Here is a 26,712-nt window from a genome sequence, read left to right on the forward strand (position 1 = left end):
ATTTTTAGATAATTGTAGATACATGCATAGTCATTACAAACTTAAAAGATCCTGTTTACCACTCATTCATTTTTTTATAACTGTGGTACAATATTACAGTGTGGATCTTAATCAGATTTTCCCATTTTTCCTTGTATACATTGTATTTCCTTGTATACTATGTAAATTTATTACTTATTCATGTGTCCACCACCACAGTCATGATACTGAATAGTTCCATCACTGTAGGGATCCCTCCTGTTGCCCTTTTTTGGGGGGTGGAGGGGACCAGGGATTGAATTCAGAGGCACTCAACCACTGAGCCACATCCCCAGCCCCATTTTTGTATTTAGAGACAGGGTCTCACTAAGTTGCTTAGTGCCTCACCATTGCTGAAGCTGGCTTTGGACTCAAGACTCTCCCGAGCCTCTGGGATTACAGGCATGTGCCAGCTCCTGTTGTCTTTTTATAGCCATACCCAGCTCCCTCTATCCTGAGCATATTCCCCTCTCATACACATCCCTCCTTGTCCTCTCTCAGCCACTACTCTGTTCCCCTCTTTTGTAAAGCTGAAGAATATTGAAGAATATTATGTAAATGGAATCATGCAGTATATAACCTTTGGGCATTAGCTTTTTCACTCAACTTTTTCACTTCATTGGAGATTTATTCAGGCTGTTGCATGTATCATTGTATCATGTGTTTATCATTTCTGTGTATTTCTAGATAATATTCCACAGTTAGCTGTGTCACAGCTTAATCATTCACCTCTTGAAGAACATGTAGGTTGTTTGTGGTCTCTGATTTACAAACAAGGCTACTACAAATATTTGTATGCAGATATTTGTATGAACATAAGTTTTCTTTTCTCTGGGTTAAATGGCCAGGAGTATAATTGCTGGGTCATACAGAAGTTGAATATTTAATTAATAAAATGCCAAACCATTGGCCATAGCTATACCGTTTAGCAGTGTATGAGAGGAATCTCATTTCTCTGCATCCTTCCAGCAGTTGGATTGTCTTTTATATATATATATTTTAACCATACTTGTGTAGTGACACGTCATTGTGGTTTTAGTTTGTTTCTCTAAAAACTAATGATTTTAAATATCTTTTCGTGTGCCCATTTGTTAATGTATGTATTCTCTCTGATGAAATGTCTGTCTTTTTGCCCATTTCTAATTGACACATTTGGATTATTTACTATTGACTTTTATGAGTTCATTATATATTCTGTATGCTGGTTCATCATCAGATGTGTGGCTCACAAATATTTTCTGATACTTATCTTCTTTTCATCCTCTTAACAGTGTCTCTTACAACATTTTAAATTTTATATTTTTATACTTAAGTCTGTGAACTATTTTGAGTTTTTTAAAATTGTGATTTTAAAAATAACAATTTACCATTGTACCTGTTTTTGAGTGTTCAATTCCAGTAGCATTAAGTACATTTACAATGTTGTTCAGCCATCACCACTATCTAGTTCCAGAACTTTTTTATCCATCTTAAACAGAATCCCAGGACCCATTAAGCCATCATTCTCTCTTCTTCCTTTCCCCAGTTTTGTGACAAGTATAGAATATGACAGTAAACATTTATAAACTGTCTTGGAATTTTTTATTACCATGACATCTAATTGCATTATTTCATATTTAATAAAAATAGTGATCCACAATAGATTAGAAAAAATCTGGGACAGTTTGAGATGTATTGAATTGGTTGACTTCATTAATACATATGCTCATAGTCAAAGGGTAGGAAAAGTTAAATGACTTTCTTGCTGATCTAGCTGTCAGTCAGGTATACAGCTGAGGCAAAGCCCAGATAAATTTTTCTCCCTGGCATAAATCAAGGATTATCATCAGTATCAGTAATAATCATGATAATAAGTGAATCATGACTGTTCATATAGCTTCTGAAGGAACATACTAATGTTAAATATTCTGGTGGCATTGTTAACAGTTCTCACATTCTCCTCAGGAAAGTTGTTGAATCATTTGAAAAAGTTGTTTCTTTCAAATGTTAGTAAGTTATATTCACTATAGAATATAATAGTCATTAACTATGCCAAAGTTTCTTTTAACCTAAAAGCATGAATATGAGAGTAAAAGAAGCTCTACTGACAATATTCACTAATTATGAAAATTTGCCATCAATATGTAACATTTTTTCTTTTGGATACTTTGATCCTTGCTCCTCTAAAAAAAAAAAAAATGCACTTGGCAGTGATTAAAGTACACATTTCCATTAACTCTGAAAATATCAATTTCTAACAGTGTTATAATCTAAGACAGTTCCTCATGAATAAAAAGTTCTAATACTTTTTTTGGTTTGTTTTCTAATACTTTTTGAGAAACTACTTTTTTAAAATACTTTACCACTGAGCCACAACCCCAGCACCCTCAGAAGCTACTTTTTAAAGAAAATTGCAAATGTTACTCTGACAGCAAAACAAAGTTCTGCTTGACTCGTGTAGAATTTGAATTTAACAAAGAATTTATCATGAATGTCCTCCTTTCTTTGTGTTTATTATTCAGAGAACAAGGGGAATCCACAGACTTGAAACATGAGTTCAGATACCAGCCAAGGCGTGATCACTACTCCTCCTCCTCCCAGCATGCCTCACAAAGAGAGATATTTTGACCGAATCAATGAAAATGACCCTGAATACATTCGGGAGAGGAACATGTCTCCTGACCTACGACAAGACTTCAATATGATGGAGCAGAGGAAACGAGTTACTCAGATTCTGCAGAGTCCTGTAAGTTACTATAAGCCTTTAATTTTTATTCCTCTTGAGAATCTTGATAGAATGAGGTAAAAAGTATCTTAAGCTACGGTCAGGTTAAAAGGGGTGGAAGAGGAGTGTCTAGTTGCTTAAAGGACAAATAGGCACTTAAATTATGTATTTGCTTTACAAAGATTTAATAAGAATCTAGTATTGTGTTAGTGGTGTACATTTTGGAGTATGTTTTCTGAGTGTGATGCTTTATAAAAAGAGAACAGACAATTTTACTGAATTCAAGGACACTGAGTTAGACTGAATATCAGTGAAGAAAGGAAAGACATGACTCAAGTCATAGTAACCAAGGAGTAGGCTAGGTGTATGCCTCATACCTGTTTTTAATTCCTTTGGGTGTCTTCATACACACAGAAGCATAGAAAGACTTGAGGTTTTTGTGGTCTGATATGGCAGCCTAATGTTAACACACCTAATGCAGGCATACATGCATACATACCCCAAAGTAACTGGATTTAAAGTAGATTATTATTATATATATAATATTTTAGAAAATTCTGTCTGGCACAGCAACATCCAGACTGTTAAATCATATTCAAGTGATTTGTTAGTTTTTTATAAACACTCAGTGGAATTACACACCAAGTTAGACTGAATATTAACCAAATGATTATTGTAACTGGAAAATGAGAGAACAGCTTGGTTTAAGATGCAAAATGATTTTATAACTTTATGTATAATAAAGATCATGTACTCCTTAAGGCAGAGTTCTGCATACATAGACACGTGATGCCTATGTTTGGCTCATTGGACTTCCAACTTAGGTGCTAAAATAAGCACCAGAGCATAGAGCTGCCTGAAGTAGCCCTGGTAAATCATTTTTGTCGTGCCCTTGTGAATTTAATTACAGAAGTTGAGTCAAAAGCCAAAGGGGGAATTCCACTCTGTGTGATTTCCCATACCAGTGGCCCTGATGAAAGCTTTGAAGTACAAGTTATAAAAGCAGTGCCAGCTTTGAGGAATTTTAAAAGTATAGCACCCAGTTTAAAGAAACTCTTTCCAAATGGAACAGAAATTAACCAGAGATGAGAGATTATATGTTCCATGCCTTACAAACCTGAGTTTATGTTTCCAGATCCTTGTAAAGCACATTATTTAGATCAAAATAGATTTATTTCTTGCTCTAAAAATCCCACTTAAAAGTGGGTTTAAGAATTAACTTATTAACCAAATGATTATTGAAACAGATAATGTAAAGTAATTGATTGTAACAGATAGTGTAAAGTAATTGAGAGAAAGAGATGAAGTTCGGATTTTGTTCAAGGTTGTTAAATATTGAGATTCTGAGGGAAGTGCCCCAAAGAGGACCATTGAATTCTAACTAAGGTGTAAACGAAAAAGTACTAAGTTACATTTCCATTCCAGGGTTTTTTCTTTTATAGTTTCCCCCTTAAATAAAGACATCATGACTTTGAGTAGATTGTTTAATTTTTATACTTGTATATCTACATTTGTAAATTGGCTTGTGCCTTGGGAAACTGAAATAACAGGAAAGAGTGGATATAAAGATCGTCATTCCCTTAATAAGGATGATCATTTTTCTGCCCAAAGAGGAATGAAGAAGGCCGAAGTTTAAAAGCATTATGGGTTGATTTTTTTTCCCCTTCTAGATCTTTGTCTAGTGTACTTAAAATTTTGTTTGTGAAAGTGTATAAATTTAAAGTGTTCAAATTTATTTTAATATAAGAGAAATTGTTTACCAAAGGAAATGTTACATGATGGGCTTGTATTAGTTATCTACTGATAAATTACAAATTAGCAGCTTAAAACAACAAACATTTCTTATCTTACCATTTCTGAGTCAGGGGCTCAGAAGCACTTAGCTGAGTGGTTCTGGCTCAGGTTCTCTTATGAAGTTACAGAAGACATCTGCCATGACTGCTGTCATTTGGAGACTTCACTGGGATGGAAGGATCATCTCTTAAGATAGATCACTCACATAGCTAATAGCAAAAGGCCACAGTTCCTTGTCAAATGAACCTTTTATTAAGGCTGCTTGAATGCTTTCCCCAGAGAAGGTAGCCTTCTGTGCTTTTTAATGACCTAATCTCAGACATCACCTGCCATCATCAGCACACATAAAAATAAATAAATAAAATAAAAATATTGTGTTCACTTATAACTAAAAAAATATTTTTAAAAAAAGTGAGACACTAAAGTTCAGCTCATACCAGGGAGAGAAAAAATGAGTTTACCTTCTTAAGAAACAATTATGCACCCTGTGGTCACAATTTATTTTAAAAGTACTATAGTCACGATTTATTTTTCCTTCTCCCATGTGCAAAGTACACTCACCCTCTCCTGATTTCCCTTAGAGATCTCATTCTATTATGACATTAACTTGAATCTAGACTCTTATCATCTAAATTTGGTCCAGGTACAGATGTTCCTAAATCACTTCCTCAAGTACAGTTCCTCTCAGTCTGTTGACTATAAGGAAACAACTTATTTGCTCTCCACTACCACCATATACACATATATTTTATGGTGGGACAGGCATAAGATAACTGTTATAGATATTCCTATTCAAAAACAGAAAATTCTGGGGCTTGGGCAGGGGGCTGGTATTGTACCAAGAGTCAGTGGTTTAAGCAATTGTGAAATCTAGGTGGGAAAAATGTTTGGAAGCTCCTTGAAGAGAAATCAGTCCTAATGCTTACCAAGAGTCTCCATAGTTTTTGGCTCTGCCCTCTGGTTTCTTGGTTCCCCTATCTGAGTCATCCTTCCTTTTCCTTGAAAGGTAGTCTGTGTTTGCAACTGTGTTTTTCTCAACCTGTTTCCACCTTATAGAGGTTTTGAAAGGCCTTATTTCTTTTTGTATTGACTTTACTCCTTTTAGCCCAAGCTTACAGTGTTTCTGCCAATATGATTCTCTTAAAATTTTGTGTGTCTCCTATAAATATTGGAGTTCACCAATAAAGATAAAAATCATAGATATTACTAATTAATGTTTGTAAGTAACACATCTTAAGCCTTCTAGTTAAAATTCTCAGGTTGGAAAGAAGGGAAATCAGGAAAGAAACTAATAAAAGCGCAATGTATACTTTTATTACTAAATTCTTACTATGTGCCAGGTACCTACTGTGTATGTATGTATTATAATCTTTAGTCCCCAAAGCAATTCAGACAAAGAAATATTAATATCACCAGGCACTAGTGCATGCCTATAATTGCAGCTACCTGGGAGGCCAAAGCAGGAGGATCACAAGCCTCAGCAACATAGCAAGATCTTGTATCAAAAAATAAAAAGGCCTGGGATGGAACTCATTAGTAAAGAACCACTTATTCAATCATCAGTTCAAAAGATGGATAGATAGATAGATAGATAGATAGATAGATAGATAAAATATATATATATATATATATATATATATACACACACACACACATACATATTTAATATTCTTTGCTTACAGATGAATAAACTAAAATTTAGAGACATTAACTTGCTCAATGTTTTACAGATTGGTTAAATGGTGGGGTCAAAATTTTAACTCCAAAACTCATATTCTTAACCAGTAAGTAGCTATATCATTTAAAGAATTTAATAACAATGAAAAAAATTCCACCTTGAATTTTGTATTATTTTATTCATCTTCAAATTTTGTTGCTCAGGTTAATTCAGCCCAACCCAAGAAGAGTTTTTCTGATCAGAAGATGCTTTGATTTAAATGTAATTTGTTAATTTGAATAATAAAAATAGCAACTGTTTGCCTTAACTTCTGACTCCCAGAAAGTATTCTTTCTAGAGATTCTGTGGCTTGTTATATTTACATTTTTAAAAAATATTTTTTCTCGTTGTAGATGGACACCTTTATTTTATTTATTTATTTTTGTGTGGTGCTGAGACTTAAACCTAGGGCCTCCCATATGCTAGTCAATGCTCTACCACTGAACTACAATCCCAGCCCCATATTTAAATTTTTTAAGGAAAGTATTTATCTTAGAAATCAAATGTTGGTGAGTAAACTAGTTAAGCTTAGTATTTTGTTAATGCCATAGAATCCACAGATTCTCTTTGACCAATGTACTCATCATATATAATGTTTGTAGAAACTCTGTATTATAATTTACAACCTTTTCTCAAAATGTCCAAAACAAACTGTTGGAAGTAGGTGGTGCTTCTTCAGAGTTCAAGAAGAATACAGATTTAAAAACTAGCAGGTAGCACTTGGAACACAGTAGATATTTGGTAAATCTGAGTGCATAAATAGATAGGTATGTGAATAACTGGGTGGGCTTCAAGTTTTAAACACTTTAATATTATTCATCAAGCTTCTCCTGAACTTTACTGCTCCATATGGAAAATTGTTGATGGGCTTCTTAATCCTTACCACCATAGGAAGCAATCTAGACTGCTTAATGCATGTGTAGGAAGTTATTCTGAAAAATAGAATAACAGACATATGACATACGAGTAATTTTAAATAACAGGGCATTATCCAGTTCTTAAACATATTTGGAAGGCAGGAGAAACTTCAAAGCAGTATACAATTTTAGGATATCATTGTAATTAAGGCCTAAATGTTAACAGGGTGCCTTAATTAGAATAATTGTTCAGAATCACTGTGCTCTACCTGGTCTCTTTAAAAGTTTTAAGATACAAATATTCTTTATTAACTATGTTTATATTTTTTTAAAACCAGTTGCAAGAAAAGTTTTCGTTCTAACTTTTAATTTCATGTTAAGACTTAGATAGAGGAAAAAGACCATCCAGAAGAAAATTTGGTTTATTTGTTTTTTCTCCTTTCAACAGGGCCAGTCGTAATCTATTTCCAAATGAATACATTTCTTAATGGAGAAATTCTAAGTAAGTTTGTTGTGCTCCTAATCCCACTTTAGGAGAGATCTAATACATAATTGCAGAGTGCCTTGGGAGCAGCAAGTGTGTAATCATTTTTTTTCTTTTGCTCCAGTTTTCCTCTGTAGTAATTATCATGAGGTCAAACATCCAGATGTGGACACTTAAAATTCCTTTCTGATGTCTTTCAGCATTCTGTTACCCAAGTTTCCTAAGCTAGACATTTCTGATAAATCTGCCTGTTGATTTTTTTGTCTTTTTTAGTATAAACTAAAATAATTATATCAGATTAGTTTCTTTTATTCAATTGGTCCTTTTCTCTGTGACTTAAAAAATATTTCATTTAGTGCTACTTTCTCCTAAAAGTTTTGATTTCAGAAACACCTTATGATCCAATATTTCAAATTAATTTTACTTTATAGTATTCAGTACTAGGTGTGCTAAATGTCTTGACTTACATGAATATCAAATCTGTGCATCTCATGTTTTCATTGTTTATTTTTGTTCATACCATATGTATTCAAAGTTTGTAGCCTCATTCCCTCAATATTGAAAGGAACTGTATAAAATAGAAGGGTGTAAGATTTAGATAAAACTTTAAAGCACCCTCTAACTTAAACATTTTTTTCACTGAGGGATTTTTTTTAGACTGTTTGATGAAAGAGCTTTTAAAGCTGTAATGCTCTGGGGACAAACTAAGTTTGGGGTAGGATTTTGAGTTGAAGAATTAATTGACTTTTTAAAAATTTATAACATTCAATAAAAATGAATTTCTTATTTAAAAAAATTCCCCCAATAGATGATGGATAATTATTACATAATTATTATGCAGGAGGAATTTCTCATTCAAGCGACAGACACATAAGACTGTTTTGCTAAATGATATGTGAAATGAATCTTTGTTATCATTAGGTCAGCCAAGGTTAAATTCGGGCCAGATGTGATGGTGTACACTTGTAATCCCAGTGACTCAGGATGCTGAGACAGGAGGATTACAAGTTTGAGGCCAGCCTCAGCAACCTACCAGGATCCTATAACAAGGACTGGGGAGCTAGCTCATGTAAAGCATCCCAGGTTCATTTCTTAGTACAACAACAACAACAAAAAGATTCTTCACTTTCTTTATATCAAGGAAAATTCTAACTTAACTACTAATTGAGCTGAACTGGACACTCAAGAACTACAAAAGAAACAATGCAGTCATCAAATAATACACTATAGTAGAATAGAAAAAATAGATAAACAATTACAGTCAAATGACTGGTTCCCTAAGTACAGTGTAAGGAAATGTGAAAAGAGTTCAGAGTAAGGTGTAGAAGGGAAGAAATATAGAGATTCCTTTTTCCTATGAGGGTGATTTTGGATAGACTTCAGAAAGAAGATAAAATTTAAGACAAGTGTGGAATGTGGGGGGAAAAGTCATTGGAAGAGGAACAGTGGTGGCCAGTTCTTCCATTAGATGAAATGGTAGTGATCAGAGAATGCTGGGAGAAGCTCAAAAGCTAGACCAGAACATGAGGAGAAATGGTAGATAAAACCAAAAAAATGACATTGCAGCAGATTGTGAAGACCCTAAAGTACCAAGCTACTTGACCAAGTTAGAGGTCAGCACATTTTCTCATCATTTTCAGTTTTAATTTGTTTATACAAAAAAAAAAATTAACACGTACACATTTGAATACAGTGGGTCCAAATCTTGCCTCATCCTTTACATACTAGCTGGGTGACAATAGGAAGCCCACTTGTGCTTCAGATTCCTTGTGGAAAAGCAGGGAAATTACCTTATTCATTGGTTGTGACCATTCAGTGAATAATATAAGAGCATGTAGTGCAGTGCCTAGCACATAGTAAACAACTATCTTTGTGGAAAATGTATATATAAGTGCTAATTTAAAACACATTATACTTTTGTGACAGCACTTTGAAGATTATAATCAATTGGTTGTGCTGTGTTTTAGGTTTTGAAGGTCTTAAAGAATCTATCATCCTAATGGCACTCTGCCTTGGCCATGTTATACACAAAATGTCATAGTCTTCACTACCTCCTCATCTATGCTCTTCTGTATCTGGGGAGGAGAACATGGTTTATGCTGTAATTTTTTTGCGGGGCAGGGGGGTGCCAGGGATTGAACCAAGGGGTACTTTACCACTGAGCCACATCTTCAGTCCTATTTTGTATTTTATTTAGATACAGGGTCTCACTGATTTGCTAAGCACCTTGCCATTGCCATGGCTGGCTTTGAACTCGCGATCCTCCTGTCTCAGCCTCCCGAGCTGCTGAGATTACAGGCATGCACCACCGTGCCTGGCTATGCTGTGATTTTATGTATATCTTCCATGTCTTTAACCCAACTCTGTTATAATGGAGACTGTAGAGAACTATTGGCTAATCTGCCTTTAGAAGCCTGGTCTGTGACTACCATCCTCTTATAAGTTGGTTCATCATCATGCATTGATTAATTCTTTTTTTTTTCTTTAAGTACTTTTTAGTTGTTGATAGAACATTATTATTCATTTATTTATGTGTAGTGCTGATAATCAAACCCAGTGCCTCACACCTGCAAGGCAAGCACTCTACCACTGAGCCACAACTCTAGGCCTGATGAATTCTTAACTGCATAAGGGTGAATACTTTGCTTGATACTCCAGGATCACCATAATCTGCTGCTGTATAAGTTTGGTTTTTTTATCCACCAAATAACCAAATGCTCTAATGTGGCCTACAAAATTACCCAACATTTCTTATCACAACCTGCCTGCTGCCTTATTTGTTGTATTTGGTTTCAGAGATTCAACCCAGCTCTGATAAAATTAGGAAGACATCTTCAGAAGCTCATGAGAATTCTGGCTTTGAATCTTTATTTCAATTTTATTTATTAAGTATGTAATCTTGAGCAAGTCTTTGCCTATTTAATGACTTAGTTTTGAGACTCAAAATTAATCAACTATGAAGAATTATTAGCATTGGAATTTTTTTTTTTTTTAAAGAGAGAGGAGAGAGAGAGAGAGAGAGAGAGAATTTTTAATATTTATTTTTTAGTTTTCGGTGGACACAACATCTTTGTTGGTATGTGGTGCTGAGGATCGAACCCGGGCCGCACGCATGCCAGGCAAGCGCGCTACCGCTTGAGCCACATTCTCAGCCCCTGGACTTTTTAATTTATAGGAAAGATAAAGTAAAATGTTTATTCTTGGAATACTTTAATAGAAGTTTACTGACAGATTTTTTTAAATCAACTGAAACATTTTTATATCAGTAGGAATTTTTACGCTTAGTATTGCTCTGTGACTTAGGTAATTATCTGAATACTGTTTCAAAAACCTTTGAAGCAAAAAATGTTCATGATGAAAAATTAAACCTTTTGCACTAAAAGAATTCTTACCTGTTGAAGCACTATCAACAAAAGCCTGGAGAAATTTCATTTATTTCAAAAATATTTCTTATCTATACTGCATAGAAGCTATTTGGCCTTAAAAGGGACACTCACTAGTGATTTCAGAAGGGCTTTATCCCTCTGTGCCACCATAGGTATCCTAAAGTCTTGAGGTAGTAAGTACTTACTATATTACGGAATAAACAGAAGTGAAGGGAGATAATTTTAACTCCATATCATGTACAACAAGAAGAATGGGAAGTTATACTTTATATATGTATGATATGTCAAAATACATTCTACTATCATGTATAACTAAAAAGAACAAATAAAAAATGAAAAATAGGAAAAAAGGAAGTCTAAGGAGCATTTCACTAATGAACAAAGCATTTGACCTGTGTCCTTGCCTGTGACATTCACCAGCTGTGTGACCTCGAACAGATTTTTAACCTTTCTTATGTAGATCTGTCATCCCACCCAGCAGAAATTTTTCATCAGTTTATAAATAGTGTGATTTCTCTTATGCAACTGGTTGGTTTTTTATCTTAAAGCCATTGTAAATCCACACAGTGAGCAGGTTATCTTGATTCATGTTGGCTCCCTAAGAATTTAGATAAAATTTAGCCCATCTCCAACAGATGTGTAAAATTTTATGGCATTCATTTAGTATCTTAATCTTATTCCTGGTTCTTTCTAATCTCCTTAGGCTTATTTTTCTCTTTAGTTTGATTTTTCTTACTTACATTTTATTTACTTTATTTTGTATTACTTTAATCTGTGAAAGTTGTCTTGAATTCTTCCTGGAAGAACATGGGGCCACGGACATTCAACAAAATAAATAATAATGCCTATTTCTCAGATGTTGTAACATATATAATGACTGATAGATACACTAATAATTTTTTACTAAATCATAGATATTTGTTATACCTGCTTGGAAGAAAAGAAAGTTTAATAGTTTGTTTTTGAAGGGAAGACAAAGTTTCAGAAGAGTAGATGGCCCACTGCCGTGTGTCTACAAGTTTTCTGTGATTTATATAAAAGTAAATAAGGGCCAGGCACAGTGGTGCATGCCTGTAATCCCAATGGCTCTCCTGAGGCAGGAAGATTAAAAGTTCAAAGCCAACCTCAGCAGTTTAGCCAGGCACTAAATAACTCAGTGAGACCCTATCTCTAAATAAAATATAAATAAAAGAAGGGGCTAGGGATGAGGCTCAGTGGTTAAGTACCCCTGAGTTCAATCCCTGGTACCAAAAAAAAGAAAAGATAAAAGAGGGTATCTAGGAGATTCTTTTCCTTTTAGCCTTAACCATGGTAAATTACTCATGTTACTCCTCTATAAAGGCATCCGTCCATCTTTATACAGCCTACAACCACTTTGTTTTCACAGGATTTTGATTATTAGTGGGGTTTTCTGATAATATAGTATTTGTTGTAAAAGATGTTATATAAAACAGTTTTTCTGGTTTCAGTTGTATATTTAAATGAACTAGATACAGACGATGAAAGTAGATGTTTTCCATCTTATAATTTTACTAATTATTTACGTTTAACAAGTCTTAAATTTTAAAAGAAAAAATCATATTTAACTAATGTAAATTGCTCCCTGAACTCAGAATTCAAATATGGTCACAATTTGAGTTTTCTTGGTTTGTTTTTGTTTTGTTTTGTTTTTAATCACTCAAACATCCATTTGCTTTATTAGCAGAGAGTATAACATTTTCCTTTTGGATTTTTTTACTTCCCCTGAATTGCCCCAAGAATTTCAACAACTTGATCAGTGGAACCTATGTCCCAAGATGTGGTATATGTTGTGTATGTGTGTCTGTGTGTGTATGGAGAGACACTAAAGTCTGTGCAGCCCACTATTCCTACTACATTTCCTTGTCACATGGTGATGATGTTGAAGACTGGCTTCATATTGACAACAGAAGCTGTAGGTTCCCTGTTGACCCAGATGCCCCTACAGGCCAACATGATGCCTCAAGGAAGGATGACCTTCTTCCTGGGCTAAATCAGTTAAGATGTCCTGTGGTCCCATAATTGAGCTCCAAAATTGCAGCTATACCAGCTCATTCAGTTCTCATCACAAATAACTCTCAACTATTTTGCTAAGAGAAGCACAAACAGTGAGCCAGACCTGGTCCCCTAACATCTATCATCTCCTAGCCTTTAAAACCTCATTTTTGGGGCTGGGATGTGGCTCAAGCGGTAGCGCGCTCGCCTGGCATGCGTGCAGCCCGGGTTCGATCCTCAGCACCACATACAAACAAAGATGTTGTCTCCACCAAGAACTAAAAAATAAATATTAAAATTCTCTCTCTTTCTCTCTCTCTTTCTCACTCTCTTTTTTTTTTTTTTTTTTTTAAAAACCTCATTTCCTCTTCCCACCACAGGATGCTGTACTATTATTTAAAGAAAGAAAATCCCTGGATCTCTGGGCTATTAACCATCCTTTAGCATATCTACATCTAAGCGGGAACTCCCAAGAGATCTTATTCCCCCCTCCCCTGTAAGGAAGAGTACTTATCACTGAACTCAAAAGAGATCCACCCTTCTTTTTTTTTTTTTTTCTTTTTTAACATTTTTTTAAAGAAGTAGTTGGACACAATGCCTTTATTTTATTTGTTTATTTTTATGTGGTGCTGAGGATCAAACCCAGGGCCTCACACGTGCTAGACGAGCGCTCTACCACTGATCCACAATCCCAACCCAGAGATCTACCCTTGTAAAGAGATTTCCACAGCAATCTCCAAGGAGTTCCTATGTATCCCTCTTGGAGGTGGTGATTCCAAAGTAATTCTCTTTCTTCTCCCTCTTAGGTGAAGGGGAAAGAAACTGGATTTAATTTCTGGCCAAACATCCTGCTATACACATAATTAATCTTAAATGGAAGAACAAGGTTTAAGTGATTTATGTTGCAAGAGCTTTCATGTTTAAAAATGAATGAAATAGACTTGAGCTATCATCTCAAATAGAAGAGCAGGGTTTAAGTGATTTATGTTGCAAGGGCCTTCATGTTTAAAATGAATGAAATAGATGTGAGCAAGAGAACAAATGACAATTTAATAAAATAAATATTGATTGGGTGTGATGGAAAGACAAAATGAACTATTTCAACAAATGTGAAGAATTGGGAGTTTTATGTGATAAATCATATTAACAGTTCATTGAGTTACTGGAATAGAGGTATTTCTTAATGTTCAGGATTTGGATTTATATAAACAGTTTGTGCCACCCCACCTGCCCCCCCTCCAAAGAAAATACAGCTCCAGAATAGGAAAATATGGAAACCAAAATTGGAAAGAAGTGTAATTTCTCTAGGACAGTATTATAAAAGGGAAGTAATTCATCCTCAGTTCTTCTTACTAGTTTATATTGAGTTTATGGAGCTAAGGAATTGCCATGGAAATCTTAAAATGGAAACCACAATTTAGTATGTCTTACTAAAAACTTCTGCTGTGAATCACTGTTTTTAGTGAAGCCCCATTCAAATAGGGACTGACTAACTTAGATGACAAAGCTGCTAAGTAAGAAATGGTCTCTTTATATTGGTTTACACCTGGTGCTTAAGTTGCATATTAATAACAGTTGTTTTATCTATATTTGTGTAGTGCAGATATTATAATGTTTCCTTTTCTTTGAGATTAAGAATGTCTAGGCTGGGGATGTAACTCAGTCGGTAGCGCGCTCGCCTGGCATGCGTGAGGCCCGGGTTCGATCCTCAGCACCACATACAAAAAAAACAAAAGATGTTGTATCCGCCAAGAACTAAAAAATAAATATTAAAAAAATTTAAGAAAAAAAAAGAATGTCTAATAATTTTTTCCTCCCCTAAAAGCAAGTTTCTTGCTTCCTCTAATGTTTTATTACTTTGTGTTTTCACTTGTTTATAAATAGTGTAGGTAAAGTTATTCAAAGGAGGAGTAGAGGAAAGGATAATTCATTATATCAGAGCAAGTTTGGGTCATTCTGCTGCAAGTGAGATATATATATATGCTCAGTGGTTATTTTTGTGTATTACAGGCTTTTCGGGAAGACCTGGAATGCCTTATTCAAGAACAGATGAAGAAAGGCCACAACCCAACTGGATTACTAGCGTTACAACAGATTGCAGATTATATCATGACCAATTCTTTCTCAGGATTTTCTTCACCTCCCCTCAGTATGTCAGTTTTGGAGAGTTTTAAAAATTACAATTTTATTTCTACTTTGAAACAGTGTACATGTCTAGCAGCATATTCTGCTCAGGTTCAGTCCTTAAAGTTTATAGCATCTTAATACTTAAGAGTAGCATAGTGTCAGAATCTTTTTTCACATCTGTCAGGCACTTACTAGACTTTGAAGATTACAAAATAGCTATAAGACATGGTTCCCTGCCCCGGATAAATATATTTTAATTAATACTGCAAGATAACTATAAGGAAAAAATTACAAAGCAGTCATAAGGAATTGTCTAATGAGGTTTCATGAGTCACCAAGCTGTGAGCTCAGAGTTGGAAGGGATTACTGGCGGGAGGAGATTGAAAAGACTTGGTGGGAGAAGAGAGACCTTAGCTAACCAGACTTTAAAGTATACAATAGTTAGAACTTGGTATGAAAGAAGGGTCTGGGCATTTTCTTCATTCAGTATAGCTCTTTAATGAGAGCAACAATTTGGTGAACTTGACACTGTCAGGATACTAAGGATCATAAGGTACTAAGTTCCAGAACTGTACATATCAGCTGTGATGCTCTAGTGCAAGGGCAGGTACACAGAGGACAGAGAGAACTGCCAGTAACTGCTTTAGGTTAGACTCAAGAGATGAGGGACTTTCTTCTTTCTATTTTTTCCTTTTCTTTTGTTTGTTGTCCCTTTCTCCTTTCTTTTCTTTTTTGTTAGAGATTTGTGAGTAGGATTTCAATGATTTCAAGTATTTTCCAAATAAATGAAACAGTGTAAAGAGGCATGCAGTGGTGGGAACATGCAAGGTGAGAACATAGTTGAAATACTTCAAGTAGACCATTGTGTTGGTGCAACAGAGTCCTGGTGTAGAAGCAAAGGGAGAGGAGTTGGTCTTGGACTAAGAAGGGCTACCAGCATGGAAAGAGGAAAGCATTATGAAGAGAGACTTGCTAGGTGATAACTTAGATGAGTACCAGGAAATGAAAGAAACTGAAGTCAGGAAGATCAGTTATTAAAGATTCTTTGAAAGAATCCCAGTGTGAGATATACTGACCTATTAGAGGAGTGGTCATAGGCCTAAAGGGAAGAACCAATGAGAAATGCAAGTCCAACGCAGAACAGAGAGGACTGCTGTGTTTGGGGAGGGGAAGAATGATGAGTTCCCTAGTGACTGTGTTTTCTAACTTTGGAGAAATATCCTACAGCAGAAACAGCAACTCAAAAGCTGAGGCAGGCTGAGTGTGGTGGCATATGTCTACACTTCCAGCGACTGGGGAGGCACAAGCAGGAGGATTCAAATTAGGCCTTTAGCGAGGCCCAAAGCAACTTAGACCCTATCTCACAATTTAAAAAATAAAATAAAAAGGGGTAGATGTGACTCAGAAGTTAAGTGCCCTGGTTCAATCACCAGTACAAAAAAAAAGTTAGTTTGGTTCACACTTTCTATAATATTATCTGTGCTAAGCACCATTTCTAGTTACCAGAGAGTGCACTGATCAACAATATAGACAAGATTCCTTTTGTCAAAGAGACGGAAGATAAACTAAATAAATAAGATGATCAGAGAATAGGGAGTGCTATGCAATATGGTCAATGTGACAGAGAGCATCTAGATGGATATGTTGATTGTGTGATCAGAGAAAACTCTGTAAAGGTGACATTGAAACTGAAATCTGAATAGCAAAAAGGAGTGGACCATGCCCAAAATGGAGAAACTAGTACAGGAGCCAAGTGAGGAAAAGGTGGGAATGAGTTGGCCTCTTCAAAAAATAAAAATAAAGACAATGGTCTAGAGCATGGTTTTCAGGGGGCCACAGTAGAACAAAGTCAGATCAGAAACACAGGGCCAGATCATCTTAAAATATGGTTTTATATATGATTGGATATAAGTTATATTATAATCTAATTTAGTCCTAGCTCTGAAGGGAAGCCCTTTTAAGCAGAAAGATGTTTTTAAAGACCACTGATATATTCTGCGGGAAAAATGGACTAGGAGATTTGATAATATTGTTAACAAAAATAGGAAAGTTGAGGGCTGGGTTGATAGAGTGCTTGCCTCACATGTACAAGGCCCTGGGTTCAATCCCCAGCACCACAAAAAAAAAGGAAGGAAGAAAGAAAAATCCCAGAGTTGGTGATCTAGTTTGGCTTTGGAAATGGAGGAAGTTCAAATTTGGGCCTGCTCAACTTGAGTTGCCAAGATCCCGTAGTAGTGAGAAATGCAGTGTGAGAGCTTAAGAGAGAGATTTGGCAGATGGACATAGAGCAATGTCACTCAAAGCTGTGGGCATTAATTAAATAATTGTACAAGAAGGCATAGGCAGAAAACAAGAGTCCAAGGAGAAAATTTCATAAGTTCTAAGAGGAGACTAGTAGGGAAAAATAGAAATAATAAGAGAAGTGTCCTGTGAGTGTCCTAGATTCCATGGCAGAAACACAGAGCTGCAGGGGTTTTGGCTGGCTGGCTGGAATGTACAAAGGATGCCAGCAGGAAAGCTATGCCCTAGTGTTCAGAGGTCAGGAAGTAGAAATTGACCAGTTTGCCTGGAATATTTATGTGGTGGCCTATAAAATGGAAGTTAAATTGGAAGGGTAGGTAGAGAGTAGGAGGTAGAATAATGGCTAACTCTAAAATTTCAGAAATGTCATTATTTTGTATGACTTATATATGATTGAATCTATTTCTTTGATTTAGTTTGCAACATTTCAAAATTAGAAGATTTCACATTTGGGACTTCTCTTTAAAAGTTCTTATTGGTCTCACATTCTCAGGTTAAATGTAGTACTTAAGGAAACTAAGTCTGATGGTTCTATGCAGAATGGATTTATAGAGAAGGGCAGGGACAAAAATGGGAGGGCTTATTGTAGGAGTCCGTGTGTGAGTGAAGGTCTGAACTCAGGTATGGTAAGTGAGGGACCTTGTGAAGAAAAGAATGATAGAAGATAATGACAAATTACCTGTGGTGTCCCACAGGTAAAGGTCACTCAGGGTTTGAGCCTATAAGTATTGTAATGTCATCAGTATAAGAATAGTAAAGAGAAGAGAGAAGGTAAGAAAAATAAGAGAAAAAGAATGTAAAAATACTTTCAAATTCTTTTAATTTTTAAGTTATTGTGTTGCAAAAAGTTAGAAATAGCAGGCTGAAGAATGAGGAGGAAGACCTGGTCAGAGATGAAGATCAGAATGTCATTTACACTCATATGGTGGGGAGGTTTGGGGTATATAATGTTTTCATAGAGAAAAGTAAAATAAGAAGGGAACATAATGGAAACGTGAGCTTTGAGAAAGAACTACAGTCAGAGGAAGAAGGGGGAAGAGAACTTGTTGAAGAGGAAGAGAAGCAGGTAGAAAGGGGACAAGAGATCTGGGACAGCATTATTCAGGCCTGGGGAAGAATACTAGGAAAAAGACCATGGGAAATGGTGCCAAGCTATAAAGAGGTCAAGGAGAATGAAAGCTAAGCAAAAGTTGAATTTTGAACATGGCATTTGGATTGTTAGAGACCTTCAAAACGACAGAAGCCAAACTATTATTTGTATATATTCTTTCTATATCAAATGTTTTCTTATGTTTGAATAAAAGTCAAAAGAGATACGAGAAAAGTATTTTTCTGGCTGGCTGGAATATACAAAGGATGACAGCAGGAAAGCTATGCCCTAGTGTTCAGAGGTCAGGAAGTAGAAATTCTTTACATTGTAGGTCTTTTCATTGTAAAATTTGAAGTAACCTGTTATTAAACTTTCACCTTTGAGTGAAAATGGTCTGTAACCATTTTCTCAAGTGATATGACCCTTTGCTATGGTCATTTCCAAACAAGTATTAATAAAGCACCTTTTACCAAGCAATCACAGAAGGTAGCTGATACTTATTTTTATTCTCAGTACATGTTTCTGAAAGCTAATAAAACATTGTATGGACTAATAAACTTCAGATTATTTACAAGACTCAGTAGAATATTCCAAGTTATTTTCAGGTAAGAAATTATTTGACTTGAGTCTCTCACCACAATTTTTTCTCTTTTAGGTCTTGGTATGGTCACACCTATCAATGACCTTCCTGGTGCAGATACATCCTCCTATGTGAAGGGAGAAAAACTTACTCGTTGTAAACTTGCCGGCCTATACAGACTTGCAGATTTGTTTGGATGGGCACACCTGGCAAATACATACATCTCAGTAAGTTCTTTAGTCTTTCTTTCTTTTTAAATAAAATTCCAACTAAAAGGCAACTGTGCTCTCCATGACTTGGAAGTCCAGTTTTAAAACTTTATTTTCTGAACCCAGCATACTAGATGACAACCTCATGCTTATTTAAACCTTATCTCCCAGGGAAAGCCTACAATCCCAAGCAATCTCCCTTTACTATGTTATTCCTTTGATGTAGAGCAGTTGTAGAACCTATTCAGAAAGACACCATATGTTAGAATTGTCTCTCTCCATGCTAATTATATATAAGCATCAGTGGCATTGAAAAGCATTTGGGGCAAGAAAAATAAATTGGCCAGGGAACTTTCCTCCCTGGTTTTTATTTTGTTAAATATGTTTTTTCCTGTTCACCATCATCTTGTTTTTACTTTACCACGTTTGGAACCAAGACAGTATTTAGAGTGAAAAAAGTATTAAAATATTGTCTGATGGACATGGAATAGACATGGTACAGTTTTCCAACAACCTTTCTTCCTTTTCCTCTGGCCATTCATTAGTTTCCCCTTTCCATCTCCACCATAATTCCTTCTGAGGAAGAAATCTTGTTGTCTTTCCTACCCTTTCCCCCCTAATTTCCATATTGCAAATTAAGGCTATAATCATTACCACATTGGGTTGGATAATGTCGACATTTATTTTTTATGAATATAACTGACCCTAAGCAAATTTAGAACCCCAAAGTAACACTATAGGTAAGCCCAGTAAATGGGAAAATAATGTAAGAATCTTTTAGTAAGTTCTAGAGAGTTGAGAGAAACTTAAGGAAACTTTCATGTTGCAGACCTGGAATTTTTGGTTTTTTTTTTTCTTCCAGATACCATATAATTATTTATCCAAAATATATTTCTGGTCACACTTACACTGCAAAATAAGAATGCCTTAGAGTAAGTTTTTCTTGTTTTTTTTTTTTTCTTTCTTCCAGGTAAGAATAAGTAAGGAGCAAGACCATATTATAATCATTCCCAGAGGCCTATCTTTTTCAGAAGCCACAGCCTCCAATTTGGTATAATTTTTATTCCTATGTTACTTTTCCTGAGTTCCCCTATGTTTTCTGACGGTTTTTACCTTTTGGCACAGGATGGAACAAGAAAATGGTATGAATGGAGAAACGTTTACTAGTGAATGGTGAGGGTTTGGAAAATTACGTGGTGGTGGAATTATTAGTTAACCCATGCATGTTTGGAGGGAATCTTAGGAAATTTTTCTATCCTGTACATTCTGGAATTATGTTTTTTAAACATAACACACAGTCTATGTGTATTCTGTAACGACATTTAAACAGTTGAAGTGGTGTGAGTGAAGGATCCAGCAGAGCATTTTCTTCTTCTTGTGATTGTATTCCTAGCCACTCTCATCAGCTCATAGAACAGCTGGAGCTACACTGATTCTGGGTGATGCAGTGTCAGTAAATTCAAGTCCTTTAGCCAATTCAGTAAATGTAGCTTTGACCAAACCTCTGGTGAAGGCCTTAGGTTAGTTTCTTGAAAACTGTACTTCTTGCTAAATACTAAGTTGTGTTGCAGATTACCAGCTTTATAAATAAAGTGTTAGGAGAGCAAAACTATACATTCTTTTACAAATCCTTTCTCACTTCCTTTTTACTCTAATGATGGAGTTGAGGAGTTGCAACAGAGGCCCACAAAGTCTACAGTATTTACTACCTGGCCTTTTACCAAAAAGTTTGCCACTCCCTGGATTAGCTTTTGGAACACAAACTTTGATACATATATGTTGATTAAATAATGTCTTTCTAATTTTTCCAGGTAAAAGTCAATATAATTGGAGAAGTGGTTGACCAGGGAAGCACTAACCTGAAAATTGACCATACAGGATTCAGTCCCCATGCTGCAATCTATTCAACACGTCCTGATGTTAAATGTGTGATACACATCCATACCCCTGCTACTGCAGCTGTAAGTCAGTGAAGGGCCAAAACCAATGACTCTAGAAAATGTATTTTCCATGACTTTCCCAAACCAGTGCTGTACTTTCTACATTTCTTTAAACTCTGCCATTCAAAATCATATTTGAAATATTCATCTTCTGCATACCCAGAAAGCAAAAGTCTGTTGGGATCAAGTGCTACTCTTCTGGGAAAAAAAGCAGAGAGAGAGCATTTGGATTTTAAAACTAATCAGTAATAATTGGGTTATTGAGGTATTTTAGAGCTAACTTGTTCCATAATATTTGACACATCATTTAAATTGAGTTGTATCCCCTACGTCGTTTTGGGATGGGTTGCAGTGGTGAACATAATGAATAGACCAGAGCTTTATAAGCTGCCTAAATAATCAGATTTCTATGAAAATATATGTAGTAACTAAATGTGTTATCTTGGTTTGGTCCCAAATAGGTCTCCTCCATGAAGTGTGGGATCCTTCCAATTTCTCAAGAGTCCCTTATCCTGGGAGATGTTGCCTATTATGACTACCAAGGATCACTTGATGAGCAGGAGGAGAGAATTCAACTGCAGAAAGTTCTGGGGCCAAGTTGTAAGGTATATAGTAGAGTCTCCATCTAAAGAGCTATTTTCGTTGCTGCTGCTGTTGATGAAAGCAGTGTGAGCTATGCCAGTTATTTAAAGTGATTGCTTTGGGGATTCTATTTTAGGTGCTGGTACTCAGGAATCATGGAGTGGTAGCACTTGGAGAAACAGTTGAAGAAGCTTTTCATTATATTTTTAATGTGCAGATAGCCTGTGAGATTCAGGTAGGAAAACTTATTCCCCCCTTTTTATTGCTTCGTTATTTACCCATTTAGTTGGATTTTATGTTTACTTATTTCCAAAGCCCAATTGATTGGCAGGTTTTTATTTTGCTATTTAAGAGAATTTCTCCTGTACTTCACTTAGTTGGCAACCCTTTTTATTTATCTCTTGAATTGAAAATATAAGGAAAGCAAATCAAAGTTCACATACACACAAATCCAAGTGTTATAAACATCATTTGTCCCACAGTCCTACTTTATCTTTCACCCTCTAGTGGTGGTACTAATTGAGAAACAAAGGCAGCCACAAATCATCAAAAGTCAGATGTAATGTGGTCACTTTTGTAAAGAAAAAAAAAAAAAAAGACTAGTGCCAGAAGTTTTGTGAACTCAGGCAGTTTCTAACAGTTCCACAGCCTCTTTATTATAATAGGCTGGATATTTACTAACTACTTTTTCCCACAGAGAAGCTGAGTATATGTAAAGGCTCAAATTTCCCTCTTAAAGAAAATCAAGCAGATTCTCTTGAATCAAATGGTGGTAATTTAATTTATTGGAAGGGTCTCAAAAAAAGGAAAAAAAAATCTTCTACCAGCTTTAACTTAATAACCAACTTCTTTTTTATTTTAATGATCCCTCTTCTCAAATGGAGCTATGAAAAGTTTAATTAAGACAATGAACTGATGACTTCAGTCTGAATATTCTTAAATTCAAAGTGTAGTTTCTCTATATTCCTTTAAACAAATGTTAACTGGATAGCCATGCGAAAACTTCTTTTTCCAGATAGATGAAAAAGATACTTCACCTGCCTATTTGTTTAAGAGTGTTGCTTTGCCTTTGCTATTATTAGTCTGAACGAGTGTTGTAGCTACTTGCCAAATGAAAATTGTGCTTTTTTTTTAAAGTAAAATACCTATTACAGTCTTTTCAGTTTTGAGTGTGTTTATTTTACCATTGGTAACAGGTACGGGCCTTAGCAGGGGCAGGTGGAGTAGACAATCTACTTGTACTGGACCTTCAGAAGTATAAAGCTTTCACTCACACTGTAGCAGCATCTGGAGGAGGAGGTGTAAATATGGGTTCCCATCAGAAATGGAAGGTTGGCGAGGTTGAATTTGAAGGGCTGATGAGGACTCTGGACAATTTGGTAGGTGAAAATCAAACACAAACTTCATATTCATCTCCCTTTGATTTTAGAACATGGCTCCTTACTCTTCCAGGACTACAGTCTGACCCTATGGACGTATTTCAGTGTGATTTAACCACATTTTTAAGAATCAGCAAGATATGTAAATGTGATCTTTTTTCTTCAAGAATACAGTACATTGTTATTGATTATAGTCACCAAGTCTCACAATATATCTCTTGAACTTAATTCTCCTAATTGAAATTTCGTATTCTTTGCCTAACTTCTCCCCACCCCAATCCCCTTATATACACCATTCTACTCTGCTTCTATGAGTTCAGCTTTTTTAGTTTCTGCATGCAGTTGTCTTTCTGTGCCTAGCTTATTTCTCTTACCATAATGTCCTCCAGGTTCATCCATATTGTTGCAAGTGACAGAATTTTTCTTTTTTAAGACTTTATAGTGTCCCATTGCGTATTTGTACTACATTTTCTTTATTCATTCATCCACTGATAGTTACACAGGTTGCTTCCCTATCTTAGCTATTGTGATTGTTGTTGCAATGAACATGGTTATGTAAATGTTTCTTCAGCACACTGATTTCAATTCCTTTGTATATCCAGTAGTGGGATTGCAGGATCATATAGTATTTCTATTTTTAATTTTATAAGAAACCACTATATTGTTTTCCATACACGGTTTACATTTCTAATAGATGTGGCTTTAATTTGCATTTGTCTGATGATTAGTGATATTGAGTGTTTTTTCAATACCTGTTGGCCATCTGAATGTTATCTTTTGAGAAATGTTTATTTAGGTCCTTTGCCCATTTTTCAATTGGGTTATTTCTTTTCTTGCTATTTAGTTGTTTTAGTTCATTATAAATTTTGGACATTAACCCCTTGTCATATGCATGGTTTGGAAAATGTCATTGTTTTACCCTCTTCCATGAATGATCAGAAGGCAGAGTGCTTTTAGACCCAGAAACAAAGACTTAAACAAGCGCTGAGATTTGGTTTCCCCGAAAACCATATTGTCGGCAGGAAAATGTGCCTGGTCAGCAGTTTAGAAATTACCTTTGTCAGAAAGAGTTGTTTGAGTGGAAATTGCAGTGCCAGCTGCAATCAGTTTTAACCAGATCTCGAAATTTGCTTAATTTCAACTCTAGTTTTATATGGAGGTTATATGGGGTTTAGAAAGATGTTTTCCCCTTTCTATGTTTTGTAACAAAGAAGTCTTTTTGAGTCTTTGTTTAAAGAAATAGACTGCAAATGCTGTGTTGATACAGGTTTGATTGCTTCAAATGTGGTTTTTTTCCCCCTCCTTTAGGGGTATAGAACCGGCTATGCTTACAGGCATCCTCTCATCCGAGAGAAGCCTAGACATAAGAGTGATGTGGAAATCCCAGCAACTGTGACTGCTTTTTCCTTTGAAGATGATACAGTGCCACTCTCTCCTCTCAAATACATGGCACAGAGACAGCAGCGTGAAAAAACAAGATGGTTGAACTCACCAAATACTTATATGAAAGTGAATGTGCCTGAGGAGTCTCGAAATGGGGAAACCAGTCCCAGGACCAAAATCACAGTATGCCACTATTTTACATAGTTTGCCTTTTGAAGTATTTTGCCTAATTAACTCATGAATTGAATGTCCTATTAAATTATTAGGAAAGTGTAACATAATGTTAAAAATAATATTGCTACCATGTACTAGGTATTAATTGTAAGGTACTGCTCCAAGTGCCATTCAAGAATGATCTCATTTACTTCTCCTAATATGATTCAATGCTGTTTTTCTCCCTACTTTTCAGATGAGAAAACCAAGGCAAGAAGGACTAACTAATCATTTTTTAATGATAAAGTTAGAGCTTGAATGCCAACCGTCTGACACAAGTCTAGCCTTACCAACTACATGATACTGCTGTGTAGTTTGTCTTATACCTGCGAATCAGAACTATAAAAGTTATAAACACCAAATCATTCCAGAGTTGCATGAATTACTATACTTTGTTACCATTAGGCAATATCTTGTAGTTAGAGAAATGGGTTATTTTCTTTCTTAGAATTTTGTTTCAGATTTGGTTTTTGGTGGAGTACTTACCACCAAATTTTCTCTAGCTGTTCAATATTAAGTTCATCCTGTCATATAAATCAGTGACATTCAATATTGAAAAGCCTACATAGGCATCAAAGGGTTTTTTCCCTGGCCTATAAGATTTTTTTGTCTCCAGTAAAAGAACATAATTAAATGCATAAGTTCTCCAGAACTCACTTTATTGGCAGAGATTGGTGGTCAGCCATAATTACTCTTGTTAAATATTAGCCTTCTCTATGGGTTATGGTGTGGAATAAATGAGAATTAGTTAAGGTCCTTCCAACCCTATGGTTCTATTGTGCTGTGTACTACAAGATCACACCATCATAAAATGCCGATTACTGGCTTGCCTTTTTCTGTTAGCCAAAAATAAGAAGCAAGGTCTGGAAAACTATATCTTTTTTTTTTTTTTTAAAGAGAGAGTGAGAGAGGAGAGAGAGAGATAGAGAGAAAGAATTTTTTTAATATTTATTTTTTAGTTCTCGGCGGACACAACATCTTTGTTGGTATGTGGTGCTGAGGATCGAACCCGGGCCGCACGCATGCCAGGCGAGCGCGCTACCGCTTGAGCCACATCCCCAGCCCTGGAAAACTATATCTTAAGAGATTCCTTGAGTCCTTTTCAGTGACTTCTTGACCATCCTCATCTGGTGAAATTCAATTCAAGAGACAGAACTCTGAGTGTGAGTTAAGACAAGATCACACTCTGGAAATAGTTTCTGCATTGTGTTTTTAGGTATCAAGAGGAGAAAGTTCATTTAGCAGTGTAATTGAGTATTAATGTGAATAGTAACAGCATTTGTTCACTATTTTTTTTAAACTGAAGTGAATGCTTTTGTGAGCTTTTTTCCTAACTGATATGTGGTATAAATCAATTGACCACTAAGATACTGCTTAGTGAAATTCTTCAAAAGATTGGTGATATATGCCTCCCATGAGACTATTAACAGTTATTGAGCAGCTGCAATTATCTTCTTAATACTTAGAAGCTTCATTGTAAGAAATTTTTTATTCTTTAGTGGATGAAGGCAGAGGACTCCTCCAAAGTTAGTAGTGGAACACCTATCAAAATTGAAGATCCCAATCAGTTCGTTCCTCTAAACACAAACCCAAATGAGGTACTAGAAAAGAGAAATAAGGTAAGATGTGGTCCTGATTGAATATAATTAGTAACAAATATAGGAATACAGAAAAAAAATTTTGACTCAGTAATTGTAGCTTATATTGAATACCTGCAGCCCTGTGCTAGTCATTGCTGAACATAAGGAAGAAGTATTAAACATATTTCTGCCTTGGAGTGTGTTGGCATTAAAGGGAAAGTGCAGTTCTCTTAACTGTATAAAATGATAGGAAATCACCAGCCAAGAGGGTAACAGAGAATGATGTGAGGGTTAGGATGGTGAAAGGGATCTTCACAGAGGTTGGCATCGAAGAGACTCTTACTAAGAAGTTTCC

General features: G+C 35.6%; 1 protein-coding gene across 5 annotated transcripts in view; it reads left to right on the plus strand.

Annotated features, from left to right (window-relative positions):
• Positions 1 to 26,712, plus strand: part of Add3 (adducin 3) — a 114,082-nt gene that overhangs the window by 81,607 nt on the left and 5,763 nt on the right. For 4 of the 5 annotated variants that reach the window (XM_026389120.2, XM_026389119.2, XM_026389122.2 and 1 more), the window contains exons 2-11: positions 2,520 to 2,743; positions 14,984 to 15,122; positions 19,147 to 19,298; positions 20,251 to 20,331; positions 21,092 to 21,241; positions 21,682 to 21,825; positions 21,939 to 22,037; positions 22,999 to 23,181; positions 24,490 to 24,747; positions 26,277 to 26,396. In XM_026389120.2, the coding sequence (XP_026244905.1) occupies positions 2,549 to 2,743; positions 14,984 to 15,122; positions 19,147 to 19,298; positions 20,251 to 20,331; positions 21,092 to 21,241; positions 21,682 to 21,825; positions 21,939 to 22,037; positions 22,999 to 23,181; positions 24,490 to 24,747; positions 26,277 to 26,396 (1,521 nt within the window). In that variant the 5' untranslated portion in view covers positions 2,520 to 2,548. The remainder of the gene's footprint in view (positions 1 to 2,519; positions 2,744 to 14,983; positions 15,123 to 19,146; positions 19,299 to 20,250; positions 20,332 to 21,091; positions 21,242 to 21,681; positions 21,826 to 21,938; positions 22,038 to 22,998; positions 23,182 to 24,489; positions 24,748 to 26,276; positions 26,397 to 26,712) is intronic. The other variant, XM_026389121.2, reaches the window with a different exon arrangement.

Source organism: Urocitellus parryii, chromosome 5 (genome assembly GCF_045843805.1).
Source record: "Urocitellus parryii isolate mUroPar1 chromosome 5, mUroPar1.hap1, whole genome shotgun sequence".
NCBI lineage: Eukaryota > Metazoa > Chordata > Mammalia > Rodentia > Sciuridae > Urocitellus > Urocitellus parryii.